Source organism: Aphis gossypii, chromosome 1, assembly GCF_020184175.1.
Source record: "Aphis gossypii isolate Hap1 chromosome 1, ASM2018417v2, whole genome shotgun sequence".
NCBI lineage: Eukaryota > Metazoa > Arthropoda > Insecta > Hemiptera > Aphididae > Aphis > Aphis gossypii.
In genome coordinates this window covers 24,666,829-24,686,806 of record NC_065530.1, presented here as the reverse complement: position 1 = coordinate 24,686,806, position 19,978 = coordinate 24,666,829, and the positions used below count along the sequence as shown (strand labels likewise).

General features: G+C 30.9%; 1 protein-coding gene across 1 annotated transcript in view; it reads right to left on the bottom strand.

Annotated features, from left to right (window-relative positions):
* The window catches only part of LOC114129834 (cyclic AMP response element-binding protein A-like), a 42,934-nt gene extending 24,028 nt beyond the window's left edge, over nucleotides 1–18,906 (bottom strand). The window contains exon 1 of the mRNA XM_027994678.2: nucleotides 18,185–18,906. Coding sequence (XP_027850479.2) covers nucleotides 18,185–18,295 — 111 coding nt within the window. The 5' untranslated portion in view covers nucleotides 18,296–18,906. The remainder of the gene's footprint in view (nucleotides 1–18,184) is intronic.
* Between the last annotated feature and the right edge of the window lie 1,072 nt (nucleotides 18,907–19,978).

Genomic DNA, 19,978 nt, shown 5'->3' with positions numbered 1-19,978 from the left:
CCCACGTTTTTAAGGTTATATCCTTCACCTTGACATTAGAAAGTATTTCTAAATGCAAATTTTTGTTCTATAAATAATCCGCTGTGTAATTTTAAATATAATACATTGTATTATTCAAAATGAATATGTAATGTAATGTAAATTTATTAAATTAATTTGATGTACTTGTATTTTGTACTAAACTTTAAATGGTACAATGGATATAACTTGATTGAAGTAATGAATAATTTAATGCAAAAATTAAATCAATGTTTAGAAATTAACAATACTAAATGATTTTAATTTATACATGAAATCTAAAATTGTTGCTTAGTTTTATTTCAAAACCGAAGATTTTATTAAACAATATGGCATGATTATGCAATTTGTGTTTACTGACATTATACTGCGTTGACGACAATTTTGTTTTGTTATTGTTTCCCGTTCATTCAAAACATTTTTGATCATATTTTATTATAATCTTGATCCTAAATAAGGTCAGCGGATATAGAATTTTGTTTGTCAAAAAATATAAAAATAATAACCGATCAACACAAAAAACACGACCATATATATTGGCGTGTGTGAAATTAGCACGCGTGTTAAAAGACTAAAATATATACTACAATACAAACAAATGGCGACGATGCAACGGCGTCGGTAGCAAGTTGCGTCATTGCAAGCGGGCTATATTATGGTTTTTAGATATGGTGCGGATGGAGCTTCTCATCTGTGACCTGTTTTTACACACCATTGAATATGAGTTTTCGTTTTCCTTAAAATATAATTTACGTAAGATATCTAAACGCAAGCGGAAAACGTTTTTTTATTCAATGTGGGTAAAATTTATTTTTTTTAAAAAAAGAAAGTATCGTGTTGACCACGACAATCAGTTGATGATAAATATTAACGGATTTGTATAAAAATACGCAAAAATGACTAATATTGTTATTACTGTATGTATATATACGAGTATATATGTATGGTAAAAATTAGTATTGATGTATGCTTGTATTGACTCTCGATAATAAAAGAATAATACACTAATATTGTAACAATTAATATTAATAAGTGGTTTTACTTATGGAAAAATATCCGTAATTAGAGTGATTGAATCACTGGATAACTTCCAGTGCTGCTAATACTGCAGTAATCTTATTTTATACATAATATAATACACTGTATATAATAATATATCATATAAATTTATATTATTACACGCAAACGTCTTGAGCACATACTGAAGTAACGATACCAGTAGGGTTTTTGATACTAAGTACTGTAAAGGTTTTAACAATTGCCTATGTTGTTCAATTATAGATTGACTTTATAATAATGATCTCATGGAAATGGAATATATTTATATTTTTTTGATTTAAAAGAAAACGTGTTGTTAAAATAACGACAATTCAAAGTATTATTTGTACTGATTCCGGTTTTAGGTCAAATTCAGATAGAATCATTACTTTTTTTGTACATTCGGTATCCAACCACTTAAACCAGTAAATTTGAATAGAAGCCAATATTTTGTGAAACATGAGTTTTATTTTTATTTTACATAATACGTTAATCGTTAAAAAATTTTATTTAGTTTATGTTAATATATATTTAAGTACAATAATTCTATCAAAGTAATCAATTCTAATAATCTAAAAGATCAATAAGGACTTAATTTATTTTTAATTGCCTCAATAAAATTGAGAAATCAAGGTTTTAAGTATCAGTAGATATTTAAAGATACATCTGGACTTATTCATTCTTTTCTTCTTACAAATTTTATTCATTGTTAAAATGATTAAGACATTTTATTTTTATCAACTATTTGTTTATAACAAACAGAAAATATATTTAAGTACTATTAGAATATACGTGGAACATATCAATTAACATTTTATTACAGATAACAAAATTGAATTTAGATGCCTGCAGCAGTTAAGGATACCTATAGTAGTATACAAAATGAGTATCGCCCTTGATAAAAATGATAGTATACATAAGTAGAAGATAATTGTTAGTAATTAGAAATAAACATATTCTAAATAGCTACTTTATAGTCTAAGTCTTGTCGTTACTACACTTTTCACGGCACGACTAATTTTGAAAAATGAAATTTTTATGACCCACAACATTATAATGACTTTAATTATTGTTTCCTATTTTTGCTATATTTGCAATTTTTATATTTTTTAATCTAATGCTAAATATTTTATATATAATACACAAATATTCCAAAACATTACTCGACCCACAATTTGGGGACCTCTGGTCTAAATAATTTGTCATTATAACTAATTATGAAAATAATAGATAATTTTACAAATGATTTTGGGGTTTCAAACTGATTGGAGATCAGCGATGGCCCGGGCCAAGGTCAAATTCACCCGGAAACACAGTCACCCACTCTCGTTTACAGGTACGTTTTAATATAACACGAGACACATTCACCCTTCACGACCAACCAAGAGATCCTTTCACATTTTTATATATACACACTACAAGCACTTATATACAGTTGCCGGTCCGATTGCAATGCCTGTCTGTCTCACTCTACTGGTCTTTCACCAGTGTACCTTTCACTTTGGCTGCCTTTCACCGGATCAGAATTGGCAAGCTTTTTCATGCATCTAAAGACACCCTTTCTCACATGCTATTATAATCCAGACACGGTCACGATTGAAGTCTAGGCCACTGAAGTCTCGTGGGAATGGGTTTTTATTATTTATTATTACTGTTATACCTGTGATATATAGGTAGCATAATTCACCCTTGTCCTTATTACACTAATGGATAATCAGATATCACAGATATAGTACGAATAGTGGTACGCATCCACGTCTACACATAGGTTAGATATTACATCCCGAATCTTCATAATATAATTAATTAATATGGTTAACTTTTACTCACCCTCTGAGTTCTTTCACCAGTAAATATTCTAAATTTTTATACAGTCCAAATGTTTATACTTTAACTGCAATAAAATGTTAACATTACTTATCTATTTATCTACTATTTTTTAAAAGGTGAGTTATTAAAATATATTAATACAATTAATTTTGTTGTTGAATTTCTATATTGAATTACAATACAGAAAGTATAAATCAGCGATAAAAAATATTCATTGATATAAGTGATTATTTTAATATTCCCAATTAATTTATAAATTATAAAGTAGGTATATAAATATGATATGCTACGAAATAGAAATAAAAATAGTGTTATTAGTAGTTGAGTATAAATAATAAATACATTCAACGGTTTTTGTTTATTTTTAAAGAAGGGTTTACAATTAAAATTGTACACAATACTAAATAAATGACTTCAGAACAACGGTTTTATGATTTAACCTAAGCGTTTTGTTAATTAATTAAATTAATAATTTTATCTTATTTAAATAATATTAAACTGTGTATGTATAAAATTAAAATAAATGATTACATTTTTTAGTACTTACAACTGTATTATTTATCGGTAATCGCTGATAGGAAACCTACAGTTAGAAACCAGATTGAAAATTTTAAAAATAAAATATTATGTATTTACTATTTATAATAAAAAAGTGTCTTTTATCTAAATTCCGCCAAAAATACATGCATAAATTATTTTCCTCCTCTTCTCATACATCGGATACTTTCTTGTAAGTTAAGATGAAAATGTGTAAATGTATACGAAAAAAAAAACGAAGAATTTATTTAATAATATTATAGAATAATAATAATAATAAAAATTATCAATTATTTATACGTATTAATACCTATTAATTAGCTAATACACATAAGTATTTTATAACATAGAATTTATATGTATAATATATACAATATACATATATATAAATATATATATATTATATATTTGTATATATACTAACTCAACAGGTGTGCGATTGTTTGGAAAATTAGAGCAAGTGTTTTATTATGAAGAGCTAAAAAAACGTGCAAACGCGATCATAAAAAAATAAAAATAATAAAAGCGTATGTGCACGTGGCTTATAGAACGACTATACTAAAAAAAAATCTACTGAAACATCTATTAAAAATCTAAATAGGTATAATGAGGTAATTCCATTATTGCTAAATACGCATTTATTTAATGAACTTTTAAATATAAACTTAATACATATAATCGTATATATGATTATTGATTAAACATATTATGAATTATTATTATTTTTTTATAAGCGCTTAAAATGAAGTTCGTTTAGATATATAGTATCTATAAAAAACAATTTCGATAATATCAGCGGTTAAATTGAAATTTTACTAGTTATAAGTGTTTTTAGTTTAACTTTTTTAACGCATGTCTGTCTCTATTTATTTGTATTTTAGGTATACAAATATAAAATTGCAGTTATGAATTACATAATATAATATTTATTTGACTGGTTAATTAGTTCTTTCAAAATTAAATTAATACCAATTTTTATCATTAAATTGAATAAACTTTTTGATTTTAAATATAATGCACAAACAGTTAATTCAAATTTAAAATAACCATGATTGACATACAATTTTAAATGTTTATAACTACAAATGAAGGATAAGTAATTAATAATTGACAAAACGATTATAACGAAACATTGGAAATTAGTCCACAAGATAAATAAATTAAAATGAAACACTTTAATACAAACGAATATTGTTGAATATAAAATATCATTCGCCCTATCATATTATAATTACATGCCCGTTTATACGTGTATAATATGTATTATCGACCAAACGCGTTGAATGTCGAGTCTTAGAAATTTCAAAGGTTGTTAATTCTTAACCTCACGAAAAATATATTAAATCATAATTTAACATCCTATAACGTAACTATGCATGTTCACGTACGACGTACATCATTAAATGATAAAGTACTAATAATTAATTCAACCAATAGTTCCATATTATGCTTCCTAGGTACCGGAGACATATTGTTTGTTTGTATATATAAATTATAAACACTGAAAGAGCGAAACACACGTTGACATAATTACATTTTCTAACAATATTATCGTAAACATAATATAATGTCTGTAATATAAAAGTTAAAAAATAATTTAATATAAGCTCATAGGTATTATCCATAAATTACTGTTACTTGATCATGTATTAATTTTTTTTGTACAGTTAATACTGATTAACATTGAATGCTACGTAAACAAAATTATATTGAGCATTATACGTATTATACATTATTATTATGTAGGCGGTACACAAACGGTACGAGACAGGGAAAATCATTTACGTCAGTATAATACAACAACGATATTATTCTAAAACTATTTTGTTCGTCGCCGTTGACACATATTTTAGCGTTGAAAAGTATTGTTTTAATTTCATGCACTATTTGCAACAGTCGAAAATGATTTATAATATTACACAATTTTTGTTTGTAACTAACCTCTTTATGTCACAGTAGATTAACAATTCAAAAATTAGTTTACAGTTTGCTAATAGTTTAATAGTTGAGTAACGTTTCAAATTAAATTAAATAAACAATCAAAATAAAAAAAAAAAAAAATTATAATAATATAGTTGCTATAAATCGTTGATAAAATATAACAATTACACGTTATCCCTTTTATATAACAAATAATTACTTTATTCTCATTATAAAACAGCTAATTAAATTCACAGAATTTTTATTAGTTTGAGTACCTATATTTATATACAACCAAATCTTGAATACTTATATTATTATTATGATAAGTTGAAGTGTTATTTTTATGACACATTGCAAAACTAAACTTTTAACGAAACGAAGATTGAATGATTCTTATTGTCATACACTTCATGGTAAATGATAATTTAGTAAATTTTAAACCTACTATATTTATTTAACACACTTTATAATGACGTATATTTTATAGAGAACATATTTCTAAGAATTTTGACGTGTAAAGCAAGTATGATCTGTTTGGCAGTTCAACGACTTTTAAGTACCTACGCCCCAACATATATAGACTGGATTTCTTACCTTGAACATGAGTGTAATAGTGAGCAGCAAAAGTTAATAATTTCACTGGTAATTTAGCAACGATTAAAATCGACGATGTACAGTGATATGGTAAATACTATAAAACCTACATCGCACTCCTTACTTTTTCGTTGAGTACTTAATCATAGAATGGCATATTTACGACGGTTAATTGAAATCTATACATCATCGATCATGCTCATATAGATCTATCAACTATATTCAATATTGAAATGAAAATAAAATATCTGATAATATTTTCAACACATTTTATCATCGATCGTGCTCATATAGATTCACCAACTATATTCAATATTCAAATGAAAATGAAATATCTGATAATATTTTCAACACATTTTAACGGAAAATCGTGTGACAACATAACACAGTAGATAGTTATAAAACTACGATTTAAACGAAATGTTCGATGTTTAAACGACGTACATTATTAATTTCAGTCAGCTATTTTATAGGTGCCACTTATTTTGTGTCGTTTCGATGGTCGGCATCACAATTTATCCAGGTTTACGGTGTATAATAATGATGTAGTACACCTGTAACGGTAATGCAATTCAATCAAACGACAAGGAAGGAAAACAAAATTTGTGCACAATATAATATATAATGTGACCAGTGACCACGACCGACGTCAACTTTGGTATGCGCGTAACAGCGGCGTGCACACGAAAAGGGCAGGTCAGAATTTTTCTGATATCCCCTGATATGGCCCCCGTATGGCCGGCGAGTGCGGTTATTGTCAAATCATCGTCGGAAACCGGTTCCGCCGAATCGTGGCGAATTTTTTCTATGACGCGCACAAACGGTCGCTGGCCGAGGCGGACATTTTTCCGGAGCGTATTTTTCGTTTGGAATTTCATTTACGAAAGTATATACACCGCCGCGGAACATAATAATATAATAATACGTAGGTACGCGTTTTGGGGCGCGCAAGGTGGAAATCGCCGGGTAACCCACCGTCGACCGGTTTTCATTCCCAGGACCCCCGAAAAATTCGTTTAAACATAATATACCGGTTTCGTATCCGTTCAGCATTGCGCGTACGGGCGCATTTGGTGCATTTAGACTTTAAAGACATGCATAATACACGTATTAAAACAAACCCATCACAACAGTAAAATAATAATTTTATATTTCAAAATTTTTTTTTTTTATATAATAAATTTTTATGTTGTTTAATTTGTTTTATAAACCGTGTCGAACTATACGAAGGAATACGCGACAACGCGGTGCTCACGCAATATTGTGTGTCTCGACGATTGTTTTTCATGTTTTCATCTAAAAAGAAGTTACATAGTGCAATTCATATAATAATATGTGGGCTATATAAAACAAATACAAAAAAAAATCGAATGATTACGACCTTGAGTCTCGATAATCTGCATTGGTAATTTTTTCTTTCTGTAATGTTATTCTATATAGATATCTACACGACTGCAGTGTTATAACGTATAGTGTATATTTATTGTGAATGTTAGGGTAGCTCTTGATCACTTATGGACAATGAATATTTTATTTTTGAATAAAAAATAATGTTTGTGGCACTTCTTCATATATTTTTATTCCGTGTATAATATACATGATTCGTGCAGTGCTGCAGTATTAATAATATAGTCAATCGGACGATTAATGATGATATTTTTAGCTTTAAGTTTTAAAATAATATGCTAACTTACTGTAATATTAAATTTTTCTTTTAACAAACATTGGTTGTGTTTATAGTATTGTATTATATTATTTTACACATTATTGCATAATACACATAATATTGTTTCATTTATACTTTTATCATTTAGTATTACATTTTTCATAACTGCCGATAATGGCAATAATTTGAATTTTTTTTGAAACCACGTAGGAATTTAAAAAGCTCGATGATTCCAAGTCTTTTATTAGTCTGCGACTAACTTTGAATTATCGAGAATCGACTGTAGGCTATGGGCGTTACACACGAAATAATAATTGACTTTTAATAAAACTTTTAACCGCATATATTCATAATAATATTATTTTGTAATAGCATTTCAGGCCGTAGCGACCGACAAATTGATTTTTCCTATGTATAATAAATATAACACAGACGAAATGTTTCGTAAAGACGCGTCTGTGAAGGGGCTTATAATTTATATATCTATGGCGGTGGCGACGGCGACGACAGCGATGACGCCAGAAAACTGTTACGCTCGTGGGGGTTGCGATCGTCATTCGCCAGCGTCATCGTCCCTCGAGATCGCTGCATGACGTCAGCAGTGCGTGGGTTTTGGATTACTTTATGTGCGCTTTGCTATTTCTGTGCAACCCGTGTTGTATATATACAACCACGACGACATTGTATTAAAACAGGAGGATTAAGTCGGACGCGCGGAGGCGTTGGCACGGCGGCGGCGTGGTGGTGCGGGTCCATTTGGGGAGGTAGCATATATAATATATACTTACGGCCGTGTATATTATATAGTGTGCGTGTGCGTCTGTGGCGGCACCACCCTCGGACTGTCAACTTGTAGTCCGACGTCGATATAATAAAAGTATATAATATTATCATTATTATTTATATACCTACCTATATAACGTAGCGTAGACAATTTCCTAACCGAGTTTTCTACACCCACGTATACATAGTCGTACCAAAATCGACCGTATCACTTCCCCCTTTCATCACCTATATACGAACATAATAATTTATAGTTTCCTACAGGTTGGGTTCTGAATCCCGCGATTGCCGTTCCTCTACATAATACCATTGAGATCGTTTTATATTTCGTATTATACGGTGCCAATATAATAATAATAATAAAATCAGATCCCATCGTGCACGTAGATCACTATTATTACCTACACGAAAGCTACGACATGTGTTTTGATCCGCTATCGTATTGTATACACCGTTTATACGTATAAATACATATAGACAGGCACCTATGCGTCATCCGATTACGAATACTATGTTCGGACTTCATATAACATCACATTCACGACACTCAAATCAAGCGGAATGATAAACCGTATGCGCACTGCGCAAACGACGCATAATAATACGACGAAAAATAACCCGGAATCTAGTCAACATAAATAAATAAAATTATAGTCGAGGTGTTTATAGACGAGATGCCCAACCTTTGGATACTCGAGCGAACGTGTTCAGATTGTTTTATTATTGTACTCGCCGTATAATAATATCATAACGTTTTTTTCCGCGATACGGATTCGCATCTACAAATCTACGTCCACTGTATGCACTACGCGAAAAATATATTATTATAATTATAATAATATGAAATATGCTAGTAATGTACATAATGGCATATTTATATCCACGATGTTGAATCGCACAGTAAATTTGAATAAATTAACTATTAAATCGTTGACGCGATGAGATTCTATATAGAATTTAAAATCTACAAATTCATGAAAACAAAATAGAAGTGTAGATATTCCCAATAGTGCTGAACAAAACATTTTTGAAATAATGAATAGGTACGTATCTATGTATTTTTAATATTGTGGAAATAAATATGTTATGGACTATAACTGTTATTTTTTTAAGCTAAATATTATGGTCAAACAATATTGAAAGACGAAAAAAATAATGAATGAATATCGAATATGATATGGTATTATGGTATGAATATTATTATAAGCTATACATTTATTATTTTCATTTTCTTACTGTTTGATTTGAAAAATTTAAAAATTGCAATGTTTTAAACTGTATAGTAGTGAACAATTGAAGGTGTTTTAATTTTTAATTATGTTATAGTTTATGTTTACTTTTAACAAGAAATAGGACGATATACCTTAACTGTAGATAGACCACGCGTGTATTTTTTTTTTAATGTTGTTATCATACGAAATGATGCATAAAAATTAACTAAGGTATACATACATAATATGTATATATTAATAAGTATTTTAAATTCGTAATAAGTATATTATTTTATATTGCAATTAATGCATTTTATAATAACTATAATTAGTTATATACTATTATGTATATCGTACCATGTTTCGTACCACGATTAGTGAAGACGTGCGTTCACATCATTCCGTTTTTATGAACTTTAAGTTTTTATATTACATGAATAGTGAATACATTACTTTTTTTTTAATGCTACTAATTAACACGTTCCGATAAGTAAACTCATTTAATTTATAAATACTTCCAACCTATATATTAAAACGCATAAACTGCATATAATTATTATTTAATGACGATTACGTGTTTTTTTTCTTTAAAGAAAAAGCCTCGTCGAATGCAATGCATATGGCTGTAACATAAGTACCTATATATAGTTGCGGTGTTATCTAAACCGTGATCTGATCGATTATACGGGTGTTTGCGGCGGCAAACGACGACTCCAACGCGTCGTCACAAAAACATCCCTGCAGATATTTCGAAACTGAGTTTTTAACGAATTTTCAAGACTCGCCGACTAAAAAATTATTTACAAATGCGTATTGTAAACACGCGCGATTCTTGTCACGATTCGCCCACTCCGTTCTCGTATATCATATTATTATTAAAGCGATGATCTCAACGTAGACATTTTCCGAATATTTGTCGCACACGTACCTACGTAAGTACCTATATACGTAATATACGACGAGACGGCGGCGACCGCCACTCGCAGGCCTCGGCCGACGAGAATACCATTAATACAATAACGATACATACATCTGGTATAAACCTAGGTTAGGTTATGTTATGTATACTACCTACTACAATAATGTATTGTTTTACGAGACACCTTATGGGATCCGTCTGCGGCGGCGGCCACAGCCATTGCCATACACACACACACGCTCGCGAGCACAGGTATAAGACGCGTATATATTATATACATTAATACGCGTTGCGTACGTGATGACAATTCCGTTACAAGCCAAGGAGTGTCGAATCCAGTCGACCTTCGAGAGAGATGGACGACCAAACGTTCTTCACACACGCACGCGCTCGCGCTAGACCTTGGAAATGTAACTTCACCGGCGTCAATGACCGACGTGACGTCACTCGGGGATTTTCTAGAAAAACACATATACATACACACCGCACGAAAAGTCATCGTGTGTGTGTGTGTGCGGACATATCGACTTCTCCACCCTTGGAAAAAAAAAATAAATCAAAACCTATCCCTGACCGGTTTCCAGCCGCCGAAAAAAGAAACCGGATTTTACGTATATTTCCCATCTCATTTCTCATAAATACGATGGTATACCGACTTCATCTACTAGGTACGACTATAATACTACTACTACTACTACTATACGTACTACTACTACTACTACTACTAATAATAATAATAATAATATTAATTTACTATACTTACATTGCTATATATTAAACCGTATATATTGTATATTAAATACTCATCCGTCCGACTCTAAATAATAATATATAGGTACGTATATTTCTAATCCCGCGGACTCGCGGCGGCCGCACGTGAGAAGTTCGATGAGGCCCAGGGGGAAAAATGTTGTACGCTTCACGGGTTTCAGGAGTCATTGACCTTGCGGGACGGCCCGCGATGGCAACATTATATGTAATACATACACACATACACATTACACGTTATGAGCCCCACACACACACACGTGCGCGGGTTTGAACGCGTCTATATACTTAAAAAAAAAAAACAGTCGCGCGTGCGTGTGTATGTAATATGGGTTCGCAGCGAGAGACTGGAAATCCATTAACGTTTCCTTACGCGCGGGGTCTCTCTCTCACTCTCGAGCTCGCGCGCGCGCACGTCTTCCGGTGGTGTGCAGCAATCGGCGTGGTATTATAAATTATTATTACATAACATATTATAATATACCGTTTCGTATGTACGCGCGAGTCCTATCTGCTGTCGTGAACACCGGACTTAATAATATTATAATGAATATTCACCCCGTCGACGAAACGACGACCCGGGCGCATATCGGCCGGTACCAATATTATATACGCGCGGAGCATTTGCAAGCCGATAGCCGTTATCAAAATATAATAATATATTATAATGTATACCTACCTCCTATCGTGGCGTAAAATGCTCTGCAGACAACACCGCGCAGTACATTATATACATATATATTATATTACTTAGGTACTATGTATATACATATTATATATCGCGGTCGTTTCGCATCAGGTGCGTGTGTAATCGTCGTGAGAACTGTCCTCCCGCTATACGGCCGGCGCTATATACCTACGAGAATTCGTGCGGAAATCCTATCTTCGACCGTACTAAATACACACATAACGATAAGGCACTCGCGTACGCTAGTACAAAACGCGCGTACACTGCAGTGTATTATATATTATAATATGATATGACGTACAGCGGGCGTACCTACCTACCTTTGGAGCGCCCATGACATTCGCGAAGGATTCCACGATGATAATATTATGTTACGTAAACTCTAATTATTGGAACGTTCAAACAGTTAAAACGCTATCAAATGAATATTATCACCGCCTGTACAATAATATATACATAACATCGCCGCGCTAGTGTTATTGGTTATTAGTTATTACACAACCTGCAACTTAGCGCCTACAGGTCGTAAACAGGACCATCGCCAACAATAATGTAGGTATAGCGTACCTATATATTATACATGATGCATTATAATAATATTATAATAAAGGTATAGGTACTCGCGACCGAGCTTGGTTAGATAATATTACGTGTATGAGTCGTGTAGAGTCTTCAGAATTTTGTGTGACAAAATCGCTGTGTGAATCACGTAAGAACCGACATGATCCCATAATCGTGCAATTGTCACACGAAATCTGAAAGATCTTGTATATTATGATGCCTATTATACTACGTCGAATGTTACCCGTAAAAACATTTAATAATAATTGTGGTGCTATACATTTTAATCGATAATTATTATACATTTTATTATTACTATAGTTAAAGGCCTGTGCGACTGATTCTTTAAACGCTTTACACATAATATTATGAGTAATTTATGACACTTTGATTACGAAGACGTTTTGTATAGATTTCGATATCGCTGCTATTCAACTGAAATGCCAAACAACAATCTGGTCACTATTATAATACAATATTCTTATTGTACTAGTCACTAGATATACCTAATCTACATAATGTTTCTAAATATATACATTTGAACTCCCAAATGTGTCGGCAACATCATTTAAACGATATAGCATTATTTATAAAACTCGTATTTAGAACATGACATTAAATAAAAATTATTTTTTTCTTTAAATATACAGTAAAATCCCAAAATAAATGTTAACTCGTTATATTATAACTGATTCTTATTAACCGGTTACCGACTTGAAAAATAAGCATATGAAAGGACAAGATAATTTTTTATTTGTTAATCCAAGAAATGATCGCAACTCGGTAAAAGCTTAATAAATAAAAAAAAAAACTCGTGTTCAATGAATACGTATACTTCAATTATCAACTATAAGTGAAACTCTTTTACAAATAAATGCCACATTTTCTCAGTTAATATTCGAACTACTAGCAGTAACTGGATTCATTATTTTTTTAGATATTATTATTTATTTTACATCATAAAGATTATTATTATTTACTATCGATTCATTAAATAATATCTACTTTAATAATTACTAATTATTAAGAAAAGTATGTTAAATGGTAATTGATAAGTTATAAAATATATAACTAGTAGTTAGTACATTCTATAAATAGTCGATACTATCTATAGCGTATAACAAATAAATAATATGAACCAAAAATCCAAATAAACAATTATTTAATACAATTTTAAAATGTGTAACGCATTCGTGAACAGGTACTGCTTACCTAGCTGTAATTTAAAAAGTTTATGTACACTACTACTATAGCAATTAGAATATAAATCATCAAATATACTATGTAACTATTGTTATAATATAGCAGTATTATTTTCAATGGTTTCATATTATGAAATAATTCTTTTACTGTGTCACTGCAACACTAGGTAATATTCGACATTGTAAAATGAAAATTGAAAAATAAAAACAAACGGAGATATACTTATAATGCATTTTATTTCAATTTTTAGTTGTATAATAATATGGAGAATGTATTTGATTAATGTAAATTATAGTGCAATATGGTTTAAAGATCAGGAATATCTACAAAAGATAATTAATTTCAAATTAATTAATCGTTGTGTTCGTATTATATCAATACACGTATGGAAGACTAAATATAAACGCAGGTCTTCCACCATTATTGTTGTCCACTTGTACATAATATTAAATATATATTAAGAATACATAGCAAACATTAAACATACATATGAGTAACTTGATCATAGTTCATAATATTATAATATGTTATCATGATATTTTCTTTATAGGTGGAGAGATAAAGAAATCGTTTAGATGAACTCACGCCGTAGAAAGTGGGCCACAACTATTAATGTTCGACAAATTTGTATGTTTTTAAGACAGATTTAACGGTCATTTCGAGTTACAACTACATCATTATAACGTCTGTCGCCGTTAATGCAGTCGATCAGCAGGAAACCAAAACATCTAATATGATTTCGCGGTCAAATGACCGAAAACGAATTTTTCGACTTACTGTGGCAAGAGTACGATAACTAGAAATAATTTTATCATACGCAACTGCAAACCGACGGTGTATATTATGTCCGCATATTTTTGAGAACGCGTAGAGACAAATCTATATCAATGATACATGTATTATTTGTCTTTGAAAATACATCTAAGGAATGTCTGACAAGGGATAGGTCAAAATATATAAACTAAACTAGTAAATATTTTCACGTGTAGGTACCTATCACTTGTTTCGTTTTATTCACATTCCTACAGGGTATATGATAGTGTAGATATAATATTATTGTGATTGGGTAATTCAATTTAAAAGAAATGATAAATTATCGAATTTAAGCAAAGATTCTAACACTAAATATAAAAATTCTTGCACTACAATATCATTTTAAAATGTTTTGACTGTTGTCTGTTGTTACAGTAGTGTTTCTGTGTAGTCTCTGGCAAGACGTTAGAGAAAATACATTTTTTTGCAGTTAATCTTTTATAAAGTCTTTACTAGATTTACGTTTTATAATTAATAATAGTGAATAGTGATGCGTAAAACATTTGGGCACACCATGGGTCCAGAAAAAGTGTTCGCTGATAATAATTATAATTATAATAATACTGTATTTTTGTAAAATAAATATGCTTCTCACTCAGCTTCCGCGAATAATAATGAAAACGCATATTTAATTTACCGGTAAAAAACTGTGTCGACTTGCCCACCTACACGACTTTTGCCGGAAATCAGTAATTCGATCATTTCGACCAGTCATCGTTTGTAATGCGAAACGGCTGGAAAAAAAGGGAAAGTGCACGCGATTATACAGAACGACTATAGCGGCGTAAACGGGCGGTGGGTGGCTATGGCGGCGGCCATGATTTAAATGCAAAAATGTTTGTAGTTTTTCCAATGCACATAATGTAATATGTCGACCCGCATTATGCATTGTAAATGTATAGGTATTATAAAATAAATGTGATTTCGCAAAAACAAAAATGAGACAATCGGAACAAAAGGGAAAAAAAATATATTACATATTATACTAAGAAGCATGTACACTGACTGTACACGCGCACTTAAATAAACTCGTACACAGAATGCAGATACCATCCGTTTGTCGGATATCAGTTTTGTAAAAAAAAAAAAAAGTAATATTTGTTCTTCTTTGGAAGCCGCACGCTATGAGTAATATCCATACCATTAGCAATAGTATTTTTACACAGATAATGTATATTATATGATGTCGAGATTTCGAAGAACTACTTGAAGCCGATTTGTCAACCAGAATATTTGTCAAGAGGGCCTAACTATATTACGGTACAATTACTATAATAATTAAAATATATTATACACTCGCCGGTCATGACCGTTACCGTTACCACGGTCGACATTAAATTGCTATATTAACGATTTTTGCGAAAGGCAACATTATTCGCATCGATTTAGTTTGCAGAACACATTAGATAATGATAATGTAATTCATACAACGTTTATATCGATAGTCGACGGGTTCAACACCACCCATAGAGACAAAAAAAAAAACTGGGTAAATCTCGCGGGTAGTAAATGCGATAAAACGACCCGGATAGAAAGTAGCCCTCATTAGCCTCGTTGAAGAATAAAACATAATATAATAAGAACTCAATTTTTACACGATAAGGGCTCCCCCATGGACTACTTTTTTATTTTTTTATAAATTATGATTAGAACCGTTTAATAGATAAAGGCGCGCGTATGAGTGCTTGACCCCATGCACACGTCAGACCATATTATATTCCGATTCGGAAATACCCGTATATAATGGATGCTATAATCTAATTATCGCACATTATTTTACAGCCTAAATTATATACTATTATACATTGTTATGGCGTTAGTAAAAAGTTCACTAGCAAATATAATAGGTATACAACATTATAAGGGAAATCTAATTTTATATGATAGTATTCGCTGAAAATGCAATACATGACTACGAAAATCGATTATGATTTAATATATATTATATTTATATCAGTTTCAAAGGCCGACGGGTCGATAATACATGTATAATAATATACAACATTATTACAAATGTGTTTACACTTAATATTCGTAAGAGCATAATACACTATTATACTAATTGTGACTATTCCTCCTCAAAGTTTTTGTTATATGAAATTCTGACCATATTTTAGTATAAGACACTGTCAAATTTTAGACTTTAGACAACTACGTATAAAAACAAATTAATATGCATATAAATAATATTATAGTATCATTTTTTTATTATAAATAATTGTGTATGAGTAATTAAACATTCCTTTGTATTACTGACAGTCACTTTGGTGTATAAAGAAAGTTTAGGTGAAAGAATGATCTAACTTTCAAATGTCATTTTCTATGCAGCCACATATTATGTTCTCAATAATAGTAAGTAGGTACATACTACATTCAATAAAAAATTCTATCGACTCAAGGTCACACGTATCGCATAAATAGTGCTCGAGATAAGATGTATTTATATATTATGTAAATATATTGACCAATGTTCATTAATTAAATAGTTTTTTCGATTATTAAAATTGGAAATTCTCCCCAATGGTAATTCAACACAGAGTGTTGGTGTATAGAGAGACATTTTTTATTTTAATCCCGCTATTATAAAACTGGTTTTCTGTGCGGTATACGCCCGGTTAAAATATGCGTATTATAAACACATTGGGCATATTAATTGCTAAATTCATTTCTATGCAAAATTAAAATGATTATATTACAAATGGTAAGAAAAGTTTTATGTTCTCAATAATGACATTCACACTATATCAATAATGACATTTCTAAAATTTTTAATGGAATATAATATTATACTGGAAGTCGTAATTTATATATATGTATAAATAAATGAACATAAAAGTATATACATTTCACACATGCGCATACAGGTTGAAATATGTGTAAGGTAGGTAGGTACTTATATTTATTATATATTAGTACGCTGATCGGACTTTTCCTTCCGTGGGCGTTTTCTGTATCAAACCAGAAATTCATATGAATCATTAAAAACACGGCCGATTAAAATGCTAGCTAGGGTTTTATTGAACACATTTCGATCGCTACAGATATCGAAGGTTTATTTATATTTTTTATAGGTATTTTGAAATATTTTGTATTATGTATAATGATGTATACATATTACAAGTTATAACTGTATACATAAAATAATATAAATATATAGATATATAATACCTATATGTGATTGTGGAATGTGATACGGCCGATTTAATTTTGCAAAATAATGTACCTACTCAATGACTGTTTGATTTTTTTTTTTTTTTTTGTTATTTGGTCAACGTTGTGCACTATCAGCTGGATTTTAACTTCCTGTTGTTTGTAACTAGATAATAATACATATAGATATGTGTATACTTTATAGTGTATGAAATTTATGTCCGCGTGTTTTTTGAACTATACCTATATATTACGATTGAAAGAAAACGCGTTGCTATAGTTATTACGTAAGTAAAATGTACTTTCCACGAAAATGGAACGGGTAGGATAGACGGATCGTTTAACCGTTATTAACTGTAGCATATTATAGAACAATAGTCAGTAGTTTTCGGAAAACGCGTGGTCCAAGAAATCGATAAAAGTAAAAACCAGTATATTCATTATAATCGGGGGAAAATCAAACATGTAAACATTATAATCACCTGGTCCAAATCCGAATCCCAGAGGTCTTTCATGTCGTCATTGATGAACGGGTCGAGCTTAAGTTCCATGTATATGCCCAAAGCGTCCATGTCTTGGCAGGACATGGTCATGTTTTCCAACAGCGTCTGTCGTATGATCGTATGTCGTTTTCTCACCCGGTGCAGCGCGAGAGTTAGAAAAACAGCGCGACGCTTAGTAATATATTATATTAACGGCGTACAGCACAAAAACACAAAAACAAATATACAACGAAAAGAAAATTGAAATAAAATCGCACCACCACAATATTGTACGTATAGGTATGTATTTACGATATGTTAGTGGGGTATATTGAATATTTTGAATCGCATATATTATGTCGTGTAGAATAATATTATGATATCGCGAAAAGTGGATCGAACTGAACTCGGAATGAACACGCTAATCGTTCGTCTTATACATTTTCCGGTGCAACAATATATAAATATATATGATTATATTATTATTATACGTCTTGACAGTAATTAAAAGTAAATAATATTAATAATAATACGAAAGAATAAATGCACAGACACACATACACACAAACATAAACAAAAAAAAAACCACACACACGCGTGTACACGGACGCAACGTGGGGACTGAATCGTTTGCCGGGCGCGTCTGATATTAATGAGAGGAACGTACGAGCGCGCGCGAGAGACCGACGACCTGTTGCTGATGCCGAGGCGTGTACGGCGACCGTCGCGTCGTCGGACGTGCGTGTGTGCATCCGGCGCGTCTGGCTCGTCGATCGTCGGGTGGACGGGGGGTGGGGGTGGAAGTTTTGCCGGCGTGCTAGCGCCATCTACCGTGTATCACGGGCGAAAATATTGATACCTATAGTATTATGATATCTATTATAATTATTTCGAGTTACGATGCATTTACAATATTATTTCAAAATATAATACGATAATATTAATGTTTCCAGAACAGTTCTGCAGTGGGGTTAGGTTAGGGTATACATTATCGCAAGGGGATATACCTATACTGTAACTACACACTATTATAATAGGTGGGGTGGTGCAAAATAAAAAACGTATCAAGCTCCGTAATAAATGTTGATTGTTTTCGAATACTGCTATACGAATAATATCATTACTTATCACAGCAGTTATGATTATATAATTTAATAAATATGCCTTTGTTTCATAATATTATACACATTTTCCTTTTATTTACAGTTATTTACAGAATATATTTTATAGTTCCTGTTAAATTAGTTTAGTTTTGTTTGAAATCTAAAATAGGTATCGAGTAAGGAAGTATTAATAATGTATATAACAAATAGGGCAGAAATACTGAAAAAACAGGTCAAGGAGAAGATTTGTGTGTACCATTATTAGAAATGTGATTACTGATAAGTGGCTATTTCTTGTTTTATTACCTACTATAGATTAATATTATCAAAAATATTATAAATTATAATAATAACAAACAAACACTTATCAATTAATCGGTATTCGATTTAACCAATACAATCGTAATGAATTGTATTATTATCATATGAATAATATATTGATTTTATAAAAAATCTAAGTTATAAATGTAAGAATTTATTAGAAAACCGTTTTTAAAATAAAAAAAAACTTGGTTTAAACAAAATGATAACACTTGTTGCTTGATAATAATCAAGGTACTGCATTATTATAGAGTATAGAGTACAAATCTCAGAGTAATAATATAATATTATATATCATAAATGTACAGTCTCAGACTGTACAGTACAGACTATATACATTGATCAAGTTAGCGCCTATTAGCTACGTTGG